This window comes from Anarhichas minor, unplaced genomic scaffold (assembly GCF_050575085.1).
Source record: "Anarhichas minor isolate MPS153535 unplaced genomic scaffold, ASM5057508v1 ptg000004l, whole genome shotgun sequence".
Lineage (NCBI taxonomy): Eukaryota > Metazoa > Chordata > Actinopteri > Perciformes > Anarhichadidae > Anarhichas > Anarhichas minor.
In genome coordinates this window covers 13,573,335-13,595,483 of record NW_027466450.1, presented here as the reverse complement: position 1 = coordinate 13,595,483, position 22,149 = coordinate 13,573,335, and the positions used below count along the sequence as shown (strand labels likewise).

At 42.2% G+C, this 22,149-nt stretch overlaps 2 protein-coding genes across 3 annotated transcripts; one reads left to right on the top strand and one right to left on the bottom strand.

Annotated features, from left to right (window-relative positions):
• The first annotated feature begins 809 nt into the window (after positions 1-809).
• On the top strand, positions 810-16,234 carry nek5 (NIMA related kinase 5). Of its 2 annotated transcripts, XM_076109829.1 has the most exons (24): positions 810-924; positions 1,403-1,530; positions 2,232-2,328; positions 2,411-2,508; positions 2,600-2,683; positions 3,284-3,354; positions 4,471-4,557; positions 6,126-6,180; positions 6,795-6,908; positions 7,627-7,713; positions 8,090-8,177; positions 9,403-9,503; positions 9,888-9,940; positions 10,049-10,210; positions 10,640-10,718; positions 10,963-11,073; positions 11,418-11,498; positions 12,465-12,551; positions 12,869-12,949; positions 13,402-13,527; positions 13,615-13,786; positions 14,323-14,430; positions 14,587-14,704; positions 14,849-16,234. In XM_076109829.1, exons 2-24 carry the CDS (start codon positions 1,408-1,410, stop codon positions 15,144-15,146), a joined length of 2,481 nt encoding a protein of 826 aa, XP_075965944.1. In that variant the 5' UTR covers positions 810-924; positions 1,403-1,407; the 3' UTR covers positions 15,147-16,234. The 2 variants fall into 2 exon arrangements, with proteins under 2 accessions (XP_075965944.1, XP_075965954.1); XM_076109839.1 differs by lacking the exon at positions 810-924 and having other exon boundaries at positions 1,039-1,530.
• Positions 16,202-19,906, bottom strand: LOC142969809 (GDP-Man:Man(3)GlcNAc(2)-PP-Dol alpha-1,2-mannosyltransferase-like). Its single transcript, XM_076109850.1, has 5 exons — positions 19,734-19,906; positions 19,341-19,562; positions 18,885-19,087; positions 17,978-18,790; positions 16,202-17,665 (listed from the first exon to the last, which is right to left on the bottom strand). Exons 1-5 carry the CDS (start codon positions 19,889-19,891, stop codon positions 17,382-17,384), a joined length of 1,680 nt encoding a protein of 559 aa, XP_075965965.1. The 5' UTR covers positions 19,892-19,906; the 3' UTR covers positions 16,202-17,381.
• Between the last annotated feature and the right edge of the window lie 2,243 nt (positions 19,907-22,149).

Genomic DNA, 22,149 nt, shown 5'->3' with positions numbered 1-22,149 from the left:
GACAGGTGTGAGATGAATGCATAATATATAAATAAAAGTGCCATCACACTGTTATGAATCTCAATAAATCTTTCTGCAAACCCACATTGATTGTGGGTGGTTTTTTGGGGGGCTTTCATAGTAAATGTTAAATGTTGTAATATGAATTCAAAGGGTAATTCAGGTAATTCAGCACAAACTTAAAAAAGAATCAGAAAAATGGAAAATAAATCTGAAATTTGAGGAACTCCGTGAACAATTACATTTTCTTGGAATCAACTAACTAGTCATCTATTAACTAGTTAATTGTTTCAGATCTTGTAACAAATTCAGATTAATAGGACTACTATTGAAATTATACAACAATAAAGTTTATGTAAACTGGCAGTTGAGTTCTTTAGGGTGTCTTGTTGTCATAAACTGACTAACTTCATGTTTATTTCATCAATATGCTGGAAGGAAGATGCGTTTTGTCGGACTGGGCAAAGACAACTACTACGACTACAACTCCCAGCATACCATGTGTTTTCCCCCTTGCACTTGTCGTATTTGACGTATTTTTACAGTATTCAGACCGTAGACACTTCAACGTCTCATTAGTTTAAACTCGTTGCCACCGCTTTTCATTTCCCTATGTGACTTCTGAGAACAAGACCACTCTGTAGAGGGTAAGAAGATATGTTGTTATCTGCCACTAAAAGAGAAAAACAACTTTTTATTGCCGAAACTCAACTTGTGTTAGCATGGAAGCTAAGTTAGTAGCCCCGTGTATCTGTCTCCACGGCAACGGGCTCCTTCCGCCGGAAGTTGTCGCTGTGAACGCTGGGAACATTTTGTTTACGTTAAATTAGCTACAATTTAGCAGATAATACAGACGGCTGTAATTTCAGGAATAGTATCTGTATTGATTAATCACATTGGTGGAAAGTAACTACATATACTCAAGTACAATATTTTAGTACAATGTACTTTACCTGTGTATTCTTATTTTTTATGCAACTTTATACTTCAACTCTACTACATTTTGAGGCAAACACTGTACTTTTTACTTCACTACATTTATTTAACAGTTGTAGCTGCTATATTTATATTTCACATACAAAATAAATTATTAGCTTATTAAATAATGATGTACTGCTGTTGGAGATTAAACTAATCAACAGTATATATCACTACAACATAAAATGCTGCACACAAAGCATCATAAAACCTGTTAGAGCTGCAACAATACGTCAATTAACTGATTAGTCGATCAAAAGAAAATATTGCAAATAATTTGATACATTTGTTAATTGATTGATGAATGATCATTTCTTTTTTAAGCAAAAATGCGAAAATATTTGATGGTTCGAGCTCCTCAAATAAAATAATTTTCTCTTCTCACATTTCGGTGAAGAAACTTTATTGTTATTTCTTGTTGCAGGTGTCATGAACAACTATGAGGTCATCCGTCAGATTGGAGAGGGTGCGTTTGGTAAAGCCTTCCTGGTTCGAGACAAAGGGGGAGGTGGAGACAGACAGTGTGTGGTCAAACAGATCAACCTCAGAAAGGTAAAACGGTTCCTCACCAACAACCTGCAGCTCACTCATGTTTTAAAACCACAGCTGATACTGTACGGGCCTTGCTGAATAAAACTATTTTTAGAATGTATGGTTAAAAAATAACACTGCATGGAAGGTGTATCCACGTTTTTAGATTGCAATTTCCTGAGTTAATAAGCAGTGATTGCTTCAAACCAACTAAATATTGAAGCCCTTCAAAATCTCATTCATGAGACAATTTGTCTAATTTTAGATTAGATTTTAGAGGAAATGGTGCATAGTTACAAAATCATTTCACCACAGGTTAATAGCAGACCACCTCAAGGTGTCACTCAGAGAGAACCAGGACATTCTGATGTAGCATTTCAAAATTAAAGCCCTTCAAAATCTCATTCATGAGCTAACTTCAAATCACATTCATGAGACAATTTGTCTAATTTCAGATTAGATATTAGAGGAAATGGTGCATAGTTACAAAATCAATTCACTTCAGGTTAATAGCAGACCACCACAAAGTGTCACTCAGAGAGAACCAGGACATTTCCACACAGGAAACTATGCGGCATCCCAACATATTAAAGAAATCCAAAGTTCTGAAAAACATGAGGGTTTGTTATTTAAACCAGTTGTTAGCCAGCTGTTTCAGGTTAGTGTTCATTTACACATGTAGAAAGTTAAAGTGTTGGATTAAAAGTGTGTTCGCTGCTCAGATGTCAGCGAGGGAAAAGGAATCGTCCAAGAAAGAAGTGACGTTGCTGTCAAAGATGAAACACCCGAACATCGTGGCCTTCATCAGTTCATTTCAAGGTGAGTGTAAAACTCTATACAGAACATGTAGTCGTGTCTTTGTGCTCAACATATACTGTAGGTTTGCTGTGTGTGTTTATAGAGAGGGGCAGCCTGTACATAGTGATGGAGTACTGTGGCGGAGGAGATCTGATGAAGAAGATAAACATGCAGAGAGGAGTCTTCTTCACTGAGGGGCAGGTGAGGTGGCCTCTGGAGGGCTGAGGATGCTCTCCATGTCTCTGTCATTACGAAGTCATTTGGTCTTAAAACTGAGCCGTGTGTTCCTCAGGTCGTGGACTGGTTTGTTCAGATCGGCCTCGGCCTCAAACACATCCACGACAGGAAGATCCTTCACAGAGACATCAAAGCTCAGGTATCTGACCGCCTTCAGTGCTGCACACAATCACGCTTCATTCACTTCCAAAAGCAGCACATTCATGTTATTCGACATGAGTCGAGTGAGCAGAGGGCTGATGGGTAGCCATTACACAAACACACTTTCAGGTTAAACTTGGTCTGGTTCTTTATGAGATCCTCAGAGCTCAGTGGCCTACTTTTGGGTGGACTATGACTTTAACTGAGCCTTGTATCCCACAGACTCTACATCATGCATTTCCTAGTACAACTTGTACATGGTAAACAACATTACCCACAGACCCTGAGGTTGAACTTTTTAATTAACGAGTATTATCATTACAGAGTTCAGAGGATTGTGAGGCTGAACTGTCCGGAGCTTCAGCTTTGTTCTGAACAAAGACCTCACTGTGTGCCAACTCCCAGAATAACTGACCACAGGCTGCGTCTCTGTTCACAAGCATCACTATCTTTCATCAATCATATCTGTTTACACACACACACACACACACACACACACACACACACACACACACACACACACACGTTTACATGCACAGTCACTGTTTCTCTGCTGGAACACAGACATGCTTTCATTCCTGCTCTCCCTCTGCTCCAGAATATCTTCCTAACCAACGGAGGGATGAAAGCAAAGCTGGGGGACTTTGGAATTGCAAGAATGTTGAATAAGTAAGTCAGTGTCATTTTCACACTCACACACACACACGCACAAACACACGCGCGCACAAACACACGCACACACACACACACACACATACACAGTGCAGCTGTTTGTCTCTGAGTTCTCTGTAACACATGGAAGATCTCCAAACAAGTCATTATCATTCCACAAACTGTCGACCAGGACATGTAAACACACATGTTGTGGAAATAATGGTCGCCCTGCAGGACGGAAAAAAGGGGGAACATATTTATACGTATTATTTAAATTATTTTATAGAGATTAGACTAATGATTCACAACCGTTTTTGCTTGTAACCCGACACAAGCAAGCAGTTTCTAATTTGGGCCCGTTGTTATGTTTTAGATGTATCTGAGTTGTTGTAGTTCCACAAAAGAGACGATTCTCCTCTGAACAATAACTGTTCAAATAAGAATATTTCACAAACAAATCAAAGATGAGAGAAAAGCCTAGAAACTGGAAACAGATTTGTGGATCGAAACTTAGATTCTTCTTCTTTCCTCTCCCACTTATTAACTCACGCCCCTCAGATTTATCTGGTGACCATTTGGAGGTGCCCGCCCCCTAGGTTGGGAACCACTGGCCTTAACTATAGAACTGGGAGATTGCTTGGATGAGCTGCGAACGGCCACTGCACCATTGAACCACCAGCCTTATTCTTCCAACTCCGTATCATGATGTTGCTCTTGTCTCTTTCCTGTTTCCACTCACTCTCCGGGTATGAAGCCAACTCCTTAAACAAATTGTGTTCCCAGTTGTGGAAGAACTTGACTGGACAGTTTGTAGTCAGGCTGCAGGTTGGCTAATGAGCTAACCTAGCTGCAACCTAAACGGCCCTTTTGAGTTCTGTCCTAATGCAGAGCAATAAGCATATTTCTATTTGCTTGTCTCTTTCTTACCTATTAGCAGTTTCAGTGGGCTGCAGGTTGATGTTTTTAGCGTTTTTAGCTCTGCACACAAAGCTTTTAAAGTCTGATTTCACAAGCATGTTAGGAAGGGGTCATGTAATATTTGGTATGAATAGAAGGAGTGATTTTACAATTTTGTGTGACTTTTTGCCATGAACCCTGACTGTGTTGTGTTTGTGTCCTGTGGCTGTGCAGCACTATGGAGCTGGCCAGGACTTGTGTTGGGACACCGTACTACCTCTCCCCGGAGATCTGCGAGAGTCGACCCTACAACAACAAGACGTACGTACGGATGCTTTCACATCTCTGACATTCTGTAATGAGCTATGGTGGCTCGTAGTTCACACAATAAAAATAAAAATCAGGGCCGGACTCGGACAGAAAAATCTTGTGAAGATCCGAAATGAATACATAATTCTTTTGCTTCCTTAAATGTTTCTCGAGCATTTTCACCACCTTTACCACCACAAACTTAAACTGTAAACGTTTTTTTTTTACCAATTCACCATTTATAAGCAGTTCATAAACATTTATAATTATTAAATAACAATTCACACTGTATATTATTAATGCAGTATGTGGTGTGGAAATGGTCCAGTGTCTCGTTTGTTTACATCTACTTTGAGTCCCAGCTGGGTGGAGTCTATCTTTTCTGGTCAGTTCACGGAGGTTCCTGTAAATTGTCATCTTAAGAACCGAAGAGGAGATACATTTTGACTGATTAACATTCTGATGCTCGTTATGCTGTTGGCTGAAACAAACCACTAACATGTTCACATGCAGTGTGACAGTTATTTTAGTGTTTAGTGTGATAAGAATGATGATGTTGTGGTTGTTTTTTGCAAAATGATGATAGAAGTGAATACTTCTGCAATCATTCTGTTATCATCTGGTTGCACTGTAGCACATTCACTCATGGGTGTTTCATTTCACCATCATACCATCATGCACACACACACACACACACACACACACATGCACATACTTACTTCCTTACTTCTGTGTATTTAGACAGATCATTGTACGGTTCTTCTCTGTAAACTTGTTTTGATACTACTGAGGTCAAAGTTACGGTACTTCCTCTTTCCCACGCTCACACAGACATGTTTGGATTGCTAAACTTGTGAGACCCTCATTCACATAATCCATGCCTGAGCCCCTAACCTTCACCTAAACTTAATTCTAAACTCACTGGACAAAGAGATCTTAATTCCTGATATTGGCCTCATCCTTAAGTTCTAAAGCTATAGTCGGACCTCACAAACTAGCACACACACACACACACACACACACACACACACACACACACACACACACACACACACACACACGCACATACTTACTTCCTTGCCAAAAAGGAAAAAAAGCTGTCGTATGACTCCAGAACTGAAAACCGTTTAACTAGAAGTTTCTGTTGGCTTCGCTCTGATTGGAGACTTCACTGTTCTGGATTTTTACATGATGGTTTTGTTTTCTGGTGTTTATGACTTTAGCTCAGGGGGACAGGGGATAATGTCAGGCCCTGCCCCAGCATCCTGTTTCAACACGAAATATGTCAAGTTACACAAGACGCACTAATGGTGCATCATGGTTACTTCATAAATGCATTCCCTGATTCCGTCAAGTTTCAAAGCATGAGCTGGGAACACATCTGGGGGTGATATAACAATCCTGTTAAATTAATGTCGGATTGCATTTAATATCCTTCATAATGCCACATAATGTGTGTGTGTGTGTGTGTGTGTGTGTGTGTGTGTGTGTGTGTGTGTGTGTGTGTGTGTGTGTGTGTGTGTGTGTGTGTGTGTGTGTGTGTGTGTGTGTGTGTGTGTGTGTGTGTGTCCTCCCTGCAGGGATATCTGGTCTCTGGGCTGCGTCCTGTATGAACTCTGCACCCTGAGGCATCCAGTAAGTTGCACCACACACACCCACACAAACAGCTCGGCACTTACACTGTAGAGCAAAATGAGCACTGCAACTAACGATGATTTTCAATATATATCAATCAGCGAATCATTTTCTTCACTATTTGATTGATTGTTTAGTCTTTAAAATGTCAAGAACTAGTGACAAATGGCTGGTTAAGATGCTGACCATACACCACAACGTAACTGGTTCAAATCCAGTCGGGCACCTTTGCTGCATCTCTCTACTCTTAACGTGATGTATTGAAATAGCTTGTTTTATACAACCAACACTTAAAGTAACGCGCCAAAACCTCTCACTTTAAATCTGTCACACGCTTAAACATCGACTTTCTTTTTTAACATGTACTATCATCATACAATGTCACTGTCTCAACAGATCCTACATGCGGTATATACTGTATATAGACATGCGTATAATGTACATATCTACCCATACAATATGAATTTATTTGCACTATTTGTATTACAATTTTATTTTGTGTTACAGAAACACTTGACCTGTCAATAGACATTTTATTTATGTTGGTCACTGGTGGTTACTAATATGTATTGACACACATATATTATTATATTTCTACCTGTCTTCACCTGCAGTTTGAGGGCAGCAGTCTGCGGCAGCTGGTCGGTAAAATTTGCAGAGGGAGCTACAACCCAGTACCGAGCCACTACTCCTACGATCTCCGCCTGCTGGTCACCCAACTCTTCAAGGTGAGATACTCGTCATATATTCTCTTCACAGTGTGTGGATATGAGGTGCATCAACCATAAGTAGGTCTGCATAAACAACAGATCAGGACTTGTAGCTAAACCTGGACTTGAACATTGATGACACAAATTTTAACAAGTCAATTCAATTGTGACGTGACTCAAAATTCTGGAAGGAACCTGAAATGAAAACAATACAGAATACCAAAATTGCTGGTTTACCTAAAGGGTCGTCTGACATTTTCACAATTTGCCAGACACATTCTTCCTTTAATCGCCTGCTGAGTTCTCCGAGTTCAAACTGCAAAACAAGTTAATTTGAAACAGAAAGTGTCAATGTCAGAAAGTCAGGAAACTGTTTGAGCAGCTGTTCAGGATATCAGCCTGAGCTGCAGATAAGGAAGCTTCCATTGTCTACTGTAGACACTCAGGCAGATGAAACATACTGCAGCATTTAGAATGTTAATTATTGCTGCAGTCTTTCAGATGTTTACAGGAGCTTTGGAACAGATTAAACAGAATTTAGAGGAGAGAAAGTAAGTGACATTGTTGGAAATCTATGTTTTGTCACTTGCGATGAGTTTTGTTATTGGACTGCACAAATAATTATAAATTCATTTAATAAATATAAAAGCATCTTCTGCAAATGATGCTGCTCTTCAGTGTTCATCTTCACTTTCATTATCCTCGCACACATAAAGACACTCGCATTGTTTATCAGGTCAACCCCCGGGACCGACCCTCGGTCAGCTCCGTCCTCAGGCGTCCATTCCTGGAGAAGCACATCAGCAAACACCTGGATCCACAGGTAATGAATCTGATCGGCTCACTACTCACTCCATTAAACAATCAAATAAGTGTTAAAAATACACAGTATATCCCTGAAATACAGCAAAATATTTCAGTGCCTTGAATTTAGTGGTACTTAAATTTGACATGTATTTGTTCAGTTTCTTACAATATTTGAATCTCTGTGGCCATTATCTGTTTCCATGGATCAGGGTCCCCAGAAGAACAGATGAATAAACGTGTGTGTGTGTGTGTGTGTGTGTGTGTGTGTGTGTGTGTGTGTGTGTGTGTGTGTGTGTGTGTGTGTGTGTGTGTGTGTGTGTGTGTGTGTGTGTGTGTGTGTGTGTGTGTGTGTGTGTGTGTGTGTGTGTGTGTGTGTGTGTGTGTGCGTGCAGGTGATGCAGGAGGAGTTCAGCCACACGGTGCTGCATCGAAACAGAGCAGCAGCATCCCAGGCTGTTAAAACAAGAGCAGGAGCAGCAGGTAAGGCCGCACACACATAAACATGAAAATAACATGTACACAACACACGTGTAACACAGATAACAACCAGCGTAACAGCAGCCACAGAAACTGAATCTTTAGATCGGGGTAAGCAGTATATATTTGGTGTCCTTTTGGAACAGCAACTTTTCTTTCAGCATATTCCGCCTTTAAAAAAAAGTCTTTCACCGAAGAGTCCTGCACGCACATCTGTGTTTGGAGAACAAACCAATAGAAACGCCCTCTCTTTTATATGACCTGCGATTGTCTCGTAAAGTCTCCCATCACAGGCCAGATTTAATAAATCCTGAAAACAGAGCCAAGAGGAGGTTCAGAAGTATAGTTCTATCTCAGAACACTTCAATTATAATATGCTGAAAGGTTATCATGGAATGTCTGCACAATAATGCTGAAAAAAATACACTGCCTCCCACAAGGTAAAGTAGGTTCAGTTCTCATAAGATGTGTCGACTCTGGATTCTAGCGCCACCCAGTGGTCGTTCACCGACACCAGTTCAGTCTGATCAGGCTTTGTTGCTGCAGGCTCGGCTCCAGCTGCCGTCCTTCAACACGTCCGATAGACTGAAGCTGTGATACGACTCTCTCCTCGGTCGTATCACAGCTGGGCAGGATCCTGATTGGACTGATTGTGTCACATCTTGGCACACTTTGTGTTTTGGTAACATCAGATATTAAAGTCTTAAATCAATGAGGAAGTGCCTGTGTTTACTTGCTAGTCTGCTTCACAATGGTTACCTAATTTCATCTTTCATCCCTGCACTGGCAGCTCATAATGTCTTATTACATGTTTTTTGTAAACTTAAAAGTGTTTATTCAAATTTGAAAGCATTTTTTTTAGCATTTTTAAACACTTTCAGACAAAGGCAGGAAGTACTAAACCGGCAACTCATGCCACCTATAGGTGCACATGTGATATATGTATACAGCAGCCAGTGTTGTTGGGTAGTTTAATCTACATCAATGCATCATATTCTATAAGATCATCATATGTTTATAGGGTTGTTGTTCTGTGAGACAATATTTGACTCTGAGATTTAGTGGAGTAGAAGTATAAAGTTATATTCAATGGAAAAAGTACAAGTGACTTAAATTCGTACTTAAGTAAATGTACGTCACTGACAGCATTCAAAGTTACACCATTATCTAGATAAACAGCTTGTTTACCTGCTTTGCTATTCTAACTTAAGACTTTCCGGTTATCCAGAGAACAAGCAGAAGTCCAGAGCAGCAGAGAGGCCCGGAGTCGCTGTGAAGAGACCAGACTGGAGGGTCCCACTCAGAGTCTACACTCCTGCCCACTACAAAGTAATAATAATTATAATAATTGGCAAAGAGCCCCGGTATTTATATAAAAATAGCCTCGTATTGGAACCCTGTGAATAGTGTTTCATCCCCATGTTCAAGTATGTGATGGTGCTGGTGCTGTTTGCCCTCATGAAATTCACCTGATCACCAACATGTCATAATAAAATGAGTACAAGTAATTGACAGTGTGCAGGTAGAATAAACTACATTAACTTAAGTATTGAACTTAAATACAATTTTGAGGTACTTCCATTTTGATGCTACTTTAAACTTCAACTCCGCTACATCACAGAAGGAAATGCTGTATTATATATATATATATATATATATATATTGTTTTTCTTCTTTCTATTGTTCTAATACTTAATTTAATTATGATTGCAGCCTCTTCATCAAAGAGTTGCAGACAGAGAAGCTGCAGGGCAGCAGAAGCAAAGGTGAATTAGATCGACTGTATCTTACAGTCAACCTCTTTCCTCCATGAACGGAAATCTTCTCAATGAGCTTCAGAGGTACACTTTGACCTAAAACTATTACTGATGCAGGTTTAATGGACAGCAGCCAGTCGGCCATTACCAGCACCACTACGCCCAGCTGGACGCCTTTCAGAGGAGGAACAAGGAAGACGTTCTTCCTCCTCCTCCTCCTCCTCCTCAGGAGAGACAGAAGGAGCGATGTGAAGACCACACTGTGGAACCATACCAGCTGTGAGTGTTCATACACCCAGGGCAGCAACTAACAATTATATTCATTATCGATTCATCTGTGGATTATTCTCCCGTCAATGTCCCATAACTCAAGGAGATGTATTCAGACTGCTTGTTTTGTCCGATCAACAGTCCAAAACTCAAATATATTCAATTCACAATCACATAAGAGAAAAAAGGCAGGACATCTTCACATTTGAGAAGCTCAAACTAGGTAATGTTTGTATGTTACCGTACATTAATTCCCAAAATGTTGAATGTTTTAAGTCAACAATTCGTTTTAGCTTGTTTTTTGGAGCTGATATTGTGTTTCCAGCATAATTCATTGGTGATGTGTTGTCATAATGGATTCTGATCAAAACCAGACATACTGTCTTAATAACAATATTAACCATGTCTTTGTTTCCACCCCCTCACTTGTTTTGTCAGTGTGGCTGCAGCTCGTAATGAATACCTGCAGAGGAGACACGAGGCCAACCAGTACAAGCTGAGAGCAGAGAAACAGCTGGTAGGATGAAGCTCATGCTTCACAGTCTGTTCTGTCACTCACACATGCTGACTCTACTGACTCTACAACATATTTCTGATTATTGGCTTGACTGTTGGATTATTAAATTATTTATTTTAGCTGTCAACTCATTCAGGTTCCTTCCAGTTTAGAAAAATCCCACACTGAAGGAACACAGTCATTACTAACAATCACATTTAAAACAAAAATCAGCTCTAACTGACTTCTACTTTCTGAGCGTCAGGGTCTGCGTCCGTGTACAGCTGAGTGCAACAGGAAGCGCGTTGGTCAGGAGCAGGAAGTGCGACCTGCACAACAACATGCACCTCAGGACAAGCGGCAGGAGGGACAGCAGGTCGGTGATTACAGTCAAGGTTCTGACTTTTTGTCGTTTAGATGATTTAGTGAAGACTGAATGAAATGTGTTGGAGTTGTGCTTTGCCAAAATAAATAAAATAGTAGAAAAATGGGCTGGCATAAATGGGTGTTCCACAGAAATCCTGGAAAGAAATAATATTATATGATAAAGTAATATAAAAATATATAATACAAAAATACCACTGCTTCTGCAGAGTTTTGAACCACATGTTGGCAGCTACTACTCAAGTATTGTATTAAGTAAACCTATGAACAGACCTGAATGTTTAGTTTATGTCTCTTTGTGTGTGTGTGTGTGTGTGCGTGTGTGTGTGTGTGCAGGATTACCTACGTCAGCTGGATCTCATCAGACAGCAGTACCACCAGGAGATGAGACAGATGAGGCTGAGGGCTGAAGTAGAGGTACACAAAAACCTAATTTCCACTTCAGGTTACAGAACAGCGGTCAGAAAAGTGTCTGATTTTAAAGGGACAATTTCTCCATCTCTGTTATCCCTTTATTGCATGGCACGTGACCTGTGCAATGATTTGTCTGGGTGATCCTTACAGGACCAGTGTGTAGGATTTAGTGTGAACTAAAGGTTGCAGATTACAACCAACCGATACTGATACTGTAGGTACATGGTTTGTTTAGCATTAGCTATGTAGTATATTTGTTGACAGCCCTATTACACACTAAGGAGAGCATAGCTATGAATATTATATTCCATTTGTATGTATAGATCCCGCTAAATCCTACACACCGGCCCTTTAAAGACACTACAGCACTGTACAGTTATGAGATTACAGGGCTGCACGGTGGTGTAGTGGCTAGCACTGTCACCTCACAGCAAGAGGGACCCGGGTTCAACCCCCGATCCCGGGTGGTCCTTCTGTGTGGAGTTTGCACGTTCTCCCCGTTGCAGCGTGGGTTCCCTCCGGGTTCTCCGGCTTCCTCCCACAGTCCAAAGACATGCAGCTTAGGTTATTTTGGAGCCTCGAAATTGCCCGTAGGTGTGAATGTGAGCGTGAATGTTTGTCTGTCTCTATATGTGCCCTGCGATGAACTGGCGACCTGTCCAGGGTGTACCCTGCCTTCGCCCAATGTTAGCTGGGATCGGCTCCAGCGCCCCGCGACCCTCAAAAGGATAAGCGGTTTGGATAATGGATGGATGGATGGAGGGTTACTCGTTACATTATATAATGATATATTTGGAATTTCTGACTCAAATTCACCTCCTGCAGTATCTTTGCCTCCCCCTCTAGTCTGAATGAGACAACATCAGCTCCTCCTGTCAGTAACTCTGTCATTGTGAATGTATACTTGCTTCAGCGTGATGAATGAGACCGAGTTAAACATTAACATATTTTCATTTGATCATGTGTCAGCCTGAGCCACAGCACAAACATGAAACCTTTGTGGTGGAGAAACCCAGAGACCCAGAACCTGAGCAGCAGAGAGCTCCACCTGCACAGGTAAATACTCACAAGAAATCAGTTGTGTCACTCTCATTCTGGCCATAATGGTTTTCATACTCCAGTCAGTACTCCATATATAACAATAATACTCTGAAAGGATTGTTGCCTTTGTTGACGTTTTCCTTCATTACTTTGAACACCGTATGTTTTGTTTTTCTGTGACATCCTCCCGTCATCCAGCTACTCTTCAGAGATAAAACATGCAGACACAGAGTTGTTTCAGAATCAACTACACAAGTCGTGTTCATCCCATAAGCTCTCAACAAAACACACATGTATGAGTCTCTAATAGTTCGTCCTTCCTGTGTCTGCAGGATGTGGATGCAGCTCTGAGGCAGATCAGAGAGGAGAACGGAGACCAGAAGAGAGCGCTGGAGAGAAAACACAAAGACAAGGTGACTACACTAAATATTCAGCTCAGACAGTCAGAGCTGAAGTCTTAACGCGAGAGTCAGACCTGTCTTTGAGATTGGTATTACAGCTTCTAATCACGATTTCTGTCCGTTTAGTGAACAGTTGTGTCAGATTGATATTTTACGTAGAATAGCATGTGGTACCCCAAATAAGCAGCTCAGTTCTCAGCCCGCTATCCTCCTAAAATCATAGAAGTTGGTTTACATGACGTGCTGCTGAGGATATTCCTGCTCTCAGAGGATGACCCCTCTGGATTTATCAGCACCATGATGATGAAGATGTTATCTTTTTCATTCGTGCAATTTTACAAATAGCCTTCATGTGATGTGTGCATTTTTGGTAATTGAAACGCACAAACGGCCAAAAAGACCATGAACCTCCTCGAGCAACAGCTGTAAAGTGTAAATCCGCGCTATAACTTTTATTCCTGCAGAAAGGAATCATGTTTGAGATCCGGTTAGACGAGGAAGGCATGAAAGAGGACGCAGAGAAGGAGAAACAGGAGGGAAGCGAGGAAGAAGAGGAGAAAGTGGGTGATGGAAGACAAATGGAGGAGGAGGTAAGTGACAACTCTCTCTGTCTCTCTTTCACTGCTCCTCTTCTTCACTTTGTCTCTTTCTCATTCTGTCCCTGATTCTCCGATCAGGAAGTGGACCCTCTGAACCAGACTCTGAGCTGCCAGGAGGGGGAGGAGTTGAAGCTCAGAGATTGGTCGGAGGGGAGGAGGGGGTGGAGCCAGAGGACTCCACAGACTTTGCTGGACGCTCTCGCAAACATGGACATCAACTCTGCCTACAGCACCGCGGCCGAGGAACAAGGTGCAGTACACCTGTTAAACATCTGAGTGAAGAGGCCCAGAAATGTGTTCAAGTCATGTATGGTAACTTTTAGTTATCCATTATTAGTGAGTGATAAAAGCACGTCATCTTCTCATCTTTTCTCTCTATATTTCACTTTTTACAAAAACCAAAGTTTCACAGATTTAAAGTTTGTTTTCTTAAGTTACTTTATTTTTATTTTCTGAGCTTTTCTTGTCTTCTTCTCTTAGTTTTAAGGTAGTTGTAATAGTTTGACATTTTCATAAATATATTTATTCGCTGTCTTTCTGAGAGTTAGATGTTCAGGTTAATAGCGCTCTCAAATACCTTAAATATGAATTCACAGCCAGTGTATGGTTAGCTTAGCTTAGCATAAAGACTGGAAAACAAAATTCGCCTTAGCTGAAGTGCAACAAAGCTTTAAAATCCCCGTGGAGAAATTCTACAGCTATTCCAGAAAACCTGTAGAGAATCTTGACCATGACAATGCGGGATGTATGACCAAGTATGTCACCTGACCCCGCCCCCCCCCTCAGGTGAGGATGCGGCCGGTCGCAGACGGTGGGTCGATGACCCCCCCAACACTCTGCTGAACGCTCTCGCTCAGGCTGAACTCGCATCAACTCTGGACTCAGTGGATGCAGGTCTGACTTTACTCTCTCACACTGACATCTGAATAATTATTAGAATGATGAGGTGTCCAGTTGAAGGATTTATCTTAACAACATGGACAGAAAACCAGAGGTTTTATTACAACTACTTAAAAAAAATCTGACTCACTGAACTGTGTTTACTCTCAGATTTAGAGCCAGAGAAGGACAGAGAAGAAGAGGAGAGGAAGGAGGAGGAAGAGGAGGAGGACTCTGATGTGGAGATGGATGAAGATCGTCTGGAGCCGAGGTCAGACGATGACGACACGTAAGAAACACTACTTTCTGTTTGCTGCTCTTTACCTTTTCATTTTTTATGAATATAATTATAGTATAATAATAAGTGTGTGTTAGCAAACATACTGTTTTTTGCTCTGCATGAGATCATTTTAATTTCCTTTTTGCTCATCAGCAACTTTGAGGAGTCGGAGGACGAGCTGAGAGAGGCGGTGGCCGACTCCATGAAGAACCTGTTTGTGATGGAGGACGGGAGCTCGGACGAGGCGGAGCTCACAGAGGAGAGGGCAGCAGTGGAGGAAGGGATGAACGAGAATGAGGTCGGACGAGAAGTGAGCGCTGCACACTCGCAACACAACGAGCAGGAAGTTGAAGACTCCTGTGCAGACATTGTCTCGCCTGAGACCGAAGAATGTGACGGTCAGTCCGAGCATTCAGACGATCGCACGTCAAAACAAGACAGCAGCAACTAAAACATGTCAAATTCAGCTTTGCATATGTTTTATGGGGGAGGAGATGCATTTGTTTGTTCGACAAATAATACGCTTTGGTAAGATTTTCTCTGAGGGCTCCTATAACCATCCACCTTCATTGTCCTATTAATTCAGTTTTTAAGGTCCCAGTTAGCTTGAAACAGACTAGTTTGAAGTGTTTATAGCTGTTCTGAACATAAATCAAGGCATCCAAATTTAGTGCAAATTATAACAAAATTTCCAGGAAATTGGCAAAAGTAAAGGCAAATTAATTTGCATTTCCATCCGCTACTGTTGTGTGAATATGAGTTCATTGGTTGATGGAGATAAGCAGCTGGTGGAGCTAATTATCCATTCGGCGCCATTAAACCGTCGAAGAAGAAGAGGACACAATGAGATGAGGTCATTAATTAAAAGAGCTCTGGTCAAAGCGTGGAACACATGATGGAGATATGACATTTATTGTCATGTATTAATGTGAGGAAGTCTTCTCATCGCTCCACACAGATCTGATGTTTTCGCCTGCCACACTCTTTAGTCAGAAAGAACTAGTTTTGTGCAGAATACAAAGAGAGAGCTTGAGGTCCAGCATGTCTGAACGCCCAGTTGTTAGGGTTCTTCGTGCGTTGTTTTGTACTTTATATCGGGTGAGTCTGGTGGCGTTCTATATCGTTCTTACTTTCAACAAATCCCACGAAAAAAGACCAAAAGTAACAATGTGTTCGTCCGTCTCTCAATACTTGTCTGCCCCGGCTCTCAGCTCCGTGCCAATAGGTTCCTACTGAAGACATGAATCTTTAAAAACACAAATGTTCTTTAACAAAAAAAGGGAAAGGCTCAGTAATTTTCACAACAGCTGGTCACTGTTATTAAATGGATGTTCTTCTCTAATAAGCAGCAGTAGTGTTTTACCTTTGCTGTGCCGTTACTGTTTCTTGCCACAGGCTGGCAGCACAAACAAACAGTTTCTATGAAGTGTTTTGACGATTGCGTTTATTGCAGTATTGTTTCAGTTTTCTCATCCTCTCAACATGGACATACTTAAATAGTAATAATTCTTTTTTGAAATAAAGATTTTTAATATTCAACACGTGTAATATTTTCGTGAACTCATTACAAACAGGAATGCAGGAAGTGAAACAACATTTAAATGAGAGATATTTGGCCATCATTACTTTTGAAGTGCTCCCTCGATGTGCTCAGAAACAGAAAAAGTCTTCATTTCGGTAACTTCGTGAGGAAAAACAACATTGCAAACCCCTTTACATCTATTTAAGAATCAGTCAGTAATTGTAAAACATCATCATAAATAAACTATACTCAAAGTCACACCAGTATAACTCGATATAACTCACTTCCACCAGCAAACACATACGGCCTTCAGTGGTGTCGCATAAAAAGCTGGTTGGAATGTAACTACTCTCAATTTTAATCAAACGCCTCAAAGGAACATTTTTGGGAAATATGCTTCATAGTCAGATGAGAAGATTCATACAAGTTGAATATCTGTGCGTTTTCTTATTTTACGCAGGCTAGCAGTGTCCCTCTGCTGTCAGCCTTTGTGGTAAACTAGGCTCAACAGGTCCTGGACCAAATATCACAGCGATATGACGTTAATGATAATAAAAACTCCCAAAATCCATTTCCTCTTGTAAATGTAACTTCCCACTTGGAATAATGTGATTTAAAGTTTTTTCTGAGCTGTTAGCCAACGTCCCATCGACGTTGATGGTTTAATAGTGAACACGATGAGACTTTTATGTTTCATCTGTCATCCGCTTCTCCAGGCTGGGTCACTTTGATAAATGAACATTACGGCGATCAGCCCCGCTACGGTTTTCTGTTCGGGGAGGATTTCAACAGTGACGTTTGTTACTACGAACATTACAGACGCTTCATCTCTTCTCCATGTTTCTGTCCGTTTGGTGAACAGTCGTCGAGAGTTTGACACATGCAAAGTCACTGGAAATGTTTTTTGTTGTTGTTTTTGCTTCATCGCAGCGTATAAGACAGACAAGTTTATCTCTGGGTGTCTACCAGGAACTTAACAATGTCGACTATTATTTTAAATGAGGAACGAGACACTATGTCACACTTTAGTAACAGTGTCGGAAGCTCAGCTTGTTTTAAACTTAGATATGACTCACTGTTTCCCCCCTCATATATCTGGGGAGCAGAATTAACTTAATATGAAGTCCTGGTCCCTGGTGGACACCGGGCCTCGTCTGGTCCTCCTCATCGCTCCAGTTGACACATCAGAGACTCCATGGCAGCGATGAAACAAGCCTCAAACTCTTGGTCGGAGAATCGCTCCACAGAGCGCCGGGCGTTGTGTCGGATCTCCAGTCTGGCCGATGGAGACAGCGCCAAGATGGCTTCCATGGCAGCGGCGTAGCCGTCCTCGCTGTCGGCCAGGAAGCCCGTCTGTCCGCCTTCGTACGGCACCACGATGTCCATCTTTGGACCTCCAGACTTATGAGCGAGGACGATGGTGCCTGCAGCCATACACTCCACCACACCTGGAGAGAGAGAGAGACAGAGAGAGAGAGCTGCTGATCTAATACAAACAAACATTCACCGTCAGAAATCCTCTGCCGTCATGTGTCCACCTGTTAAACTTGAAATTAACAATATTTGCATCGTCATACATTCTTGATTTTTCAATGAGGGAGAAGGAGGAGATGTCATTCATTTTAATAATTTTTAAAGTAATCAAACTTCTTTTGTGTCTCTTAAAAACATGTCTGGGAGACCTTCAAAGTAATAAAGTACCTGTGTAGTTTTTGTAAATACTATGTAGGTGAAGTGTGTGTGGGGCGTGTTGTCCTCACCTATACCAAAGTGTTCGTTCCACATGGTGTGCAGACCGATGGTGGCGTTCACCAACTCTCTCTTCAGCTCCTCGAAGGACACGTTGAGTTTGAAGTCGACGCGGTCGGCCACGTCCAGCTCCTGGCAGAGCCCCCGCAGCATCAGCACCCGCTCCTCGTCCTCCTGGTTCCTGCATCCACCAATCAGCACCAGCCGCAGAGACTCCCGTCCCCTGGGCCCCTCCTTCTTCCTGTCCAGCAGTTTGTGAAACGCCCGAATCTGCAGCCGGTGGTCCTTCTCTGGTCGGAACTGACCCACCGACACGATGGAGTGGCACTTCCTGTCCCCGACTCCTTCCTCTTCACTACTCAGCTCCCGTCCGAGCTCCTCCCAGCCCTCCTCCACTTCCTCTTTATCCTCCTCCTCATCCTCCTCCAGCGGGACGCCCAGGAAGGCCCTGACGTCGCAGGGAGGGTAGACAATGCTGGTGCGGCTTGGGGCGCGCCACAGAGACAGTATGTGTCCCAGCGTCCAGGTGGAGTTCACCATGATGACGTCGCTGCAGGAGCCGGCCAGGCCGTACAGCAGGGCGAAGCAGAAATAGTACACCACCTTGACTGCGCTCAGCACGGGGTTTCTGGAGATGAAGTCGGCGTTGTTGAACCTGGGGTTCCTCTCTCTGATCACAGACAGCATGTCGGTGCTGACGGTGGGATAGTGGACGTAGCTTGCCACCTTGCAGCCTCCCAGGTAGCGGAAGATGGGCAGGGTGAAGGCGTAGCCCATCGAGTCCACGTACAGGTCGGGGACGAAGGCCGTCAGCGCCTCCCAGCCTGCAACACTCACACAGTGTTAATGTACTTGAACTCACAATCCCCGTCTATGTCCATCAAAACTAATTCAGCATAAGTTCTGGCGCGGCCTTACCGAGGAACATGGAGCCGCCGCTCTGACCCAGCAGGGTGAAGTGCGGGTAAGAACTGGCCTCCACCAGCGAGCGGTGTCGCAGGAAGACGAAGGTGATCGGTCGGGGCAGCGTGATGTTGAAACGCTGTCGGGCTCCCTCCAGAATCTGCTCGCCCGTCACTCCCTGGTCTCCAGTGTAGACCACGAAGGAGACGCTCGGGTATCTGAGGAGATGAGGGAAAACATCAAACCAGTTAAAGTACACTGAAGTATGTGAAGTACTTAAGCATTAATCTATAATATAACATCATTATTTATGTGTGGACTATATTCTACATTATTAAAGTAGCAGGAAATGTAAATACTTCAGTGAAATCTCAACAATTGTACTGAAGTAAAGAACTTCCGCCATTAGAACAAGTGTGTCCACGTGCTGCTGGCCGTACAGTGTGAACAGGTGGTGCAGTTAGACTGTACCGGTTCATGAGGGACCTCAGGGAGCACCAGAGGACCCGCTCCCCGCCTCCTCCGGCGTTGCAGTACGGGTGGAAGAAAGCCACCGCGGGGCCTCCATCCGGAGCCCCGCGGGCCTTGCGGCGGCCATTCAGCCACAGTCGGACCCCCAGCAGGAGCAGCAGCAGCACGAGGGTCAGGACCACGCTGAGGTAGACGCAGGGCACGACCAGGGACCACAACAACCTAGGACACACAACACAGGACCGTGAGTAGACGGGAACACCACCGGGACTTTACCGAAAGACGTGTTACTTTCCACTCGTGACTCGAGTCCGTCTCAGTGGGATTCTACCTTTTTCTAAATAAAATGTCATCAAGTGAATGAAGAGAGGGATTGTGTGAGAAGAAGCGTACCTCATTAAATCGCAGAGGCACAGAGAGAAGTGATGATGATGGTGTTCTTCCATTTTGACAACACAACACAATCCCGGAAGCTTCTGTCGGCTGACCGAGCTGCCTCTCTGCGATTGGCTCAGCGCTTTGTTTACCGCCACGTCATCGACACGTGACATGTATCTATTTATCTCTTTATTCATTTCGAATAAAATAAAAGTAATGCTAAACAAATACATACACACAGAAAATAAGAAAATACCATACATCAAATAAAAACATTGGTCATGGGTCTAATATAATAGATTGTTTCATCCATAATGGGCACAATTATATACAATGTTTAACATAAACAAGTTTTTAAAATCTATTAACTGCAATACATGTTAAAATTTTTTTTTTACAAAATGTAATTAAAATGTAATTAACATACTATATGTTTTTACTTTCTTTTTTTTTCTTTTTTACAATTGATAACATGAATAGTCTCTGAAGTAGTTTATTCCCTTGTATGTATGTGATAAGTCAACAGTGTTATTTACAAAAATAATAATTGTAAATAAATCCAAACACAAATATTTCAAAATCCATCTTTCCACCTGATTTATCCAATCTTCCTACTTCTGATTGACCTCAATATGTTGGTGTATATGTAATTAGACAAAAAAAAGAAATAACAACACATAGTTTACTTAATAAAAATGAATATATAATAATTCATACTAGGCACAATGATAGTCAATATCCCAAATAAACTCCTCTAACACGCACACACACACACACACACACACATAGAAAGCAGGGCGGGTAAATATGAGTTGGTCACTTTCAGTTTCATCCCTTGCCACCTACAGGGTGTAGATGTTTTAAAACAGTTCCCTCTGTTTGCCTTTTGGAGGTTCAATGCTGCTCAGTGTAGTTTTCAGTACAGCGACAAGTATCTCAAAACACAGTTACTCCACCACTGCACTGTAGCTATGTGCTGGATTTAGTTTTAGGAATTTGAGACAAAGTTAGCAAACATAAACATCTGTAAACCACAATTTTCAGAAATCTTCAGTCAACTCTCTTAAATCATCTGAATTTGTACAGTTAAAAAAAAACAGATCTCAGGCCACAAAATCTCTGTCCTCTTCCTGAAATAGTTTACATATGCCAACCTCAATGACCAGAGGAAGAACAGCAGCTCTCAGCGGTGTGGGAAGCGAGATGTACGCTAACATATGATTCAAGACCAAACTTTTGTTTGATTTGGACAAATGTCTTTCATTTTGGCTTCGTCAAGACATTTCAAACCCTTTTTCTTAAAACTTCTGCAAAAGCTTATTTTGAATAAAGTTAATATTACAACACAAGATACTCACAATGTCCACCTCCTCTACGAACCTCGTATCTGCCAAAACACAAGTTAGAGTTATTATTGAAGTGACATTTTGATATTCTCCAGGTTTAGACGTACTACATTCAGTTTTACCTGACTTAAGGAGTGTCAGTAGGGGGTTCTTGGGGCGGAGGCGTGGTGGTTTACAGGGGAACCCCTCAGTGATTGTGTCCGTCAGATGGGTGGAGGTGTCTTTACCTCACCCTGATACCTGCTGAGGTAAAGAGTAGAGACGACTTTCATGATACCTGCATTGATAAACTATCATCTGAATCTGAAAATGCAGACAGTGATAGAAGAGGAACAGGTTCATTCCACGAAACCAGTCCTGCTGAGTTGGAACACTGACTGTAACTTCTCTTTCTCGGTTTTACACTTCTGACATTTTTATAAAAGTATCAAAACAAAGTTCCTTCTTGATTTTTCATAATTTCTGATAACACCCCCCCCCCCCCCCCCCCCCCCCTCTCTCCTGTCTGCTGCTGATCATGTGAGCATATTGCAGAGGACAGATCTTGTTTTTGTTCCTTGTTTGAACAAATGAAAACATCCCCACATACTGGGTTCTGCATATTTTACATATATTTGTGGGAAATCTGTATTCTTCAGAGTGAGTTTACTGGAAACAGGATTGGGTTTCACGATGGAAGGGAGCTGTTTTGGGGGCAGAGGCCTCCGCAGAAGGCAGATGTGATCAGAAGACATGATGTGAAGATGATGTCTGGCTCTGCTGAATGTCAACAACATTTAGGTCATTTTGTGTTTCCGAGCAGCAGACGCCAGAAGCCCAGAAACAAACAAACAAAAACGAAGCCGATCAACACGAGAGCACAACCTGTCGCAGATTTTATCGGCACACAACATTAAGACCAGGAGATTAACGAGGTCTGGTGTAGTTCAATAGTTGTAGTTTGAATGCATTTACTTGGTAGCTTGTTGGCCGAGAAAGTATCGAGAGATTTTATGTAACATTGAATATAACATCCCCAGAGGGAGCTGACAGATATATTGCCAAAAGTATGTAGACATCACCTGGTTGTCTCCACCGGTCTTATC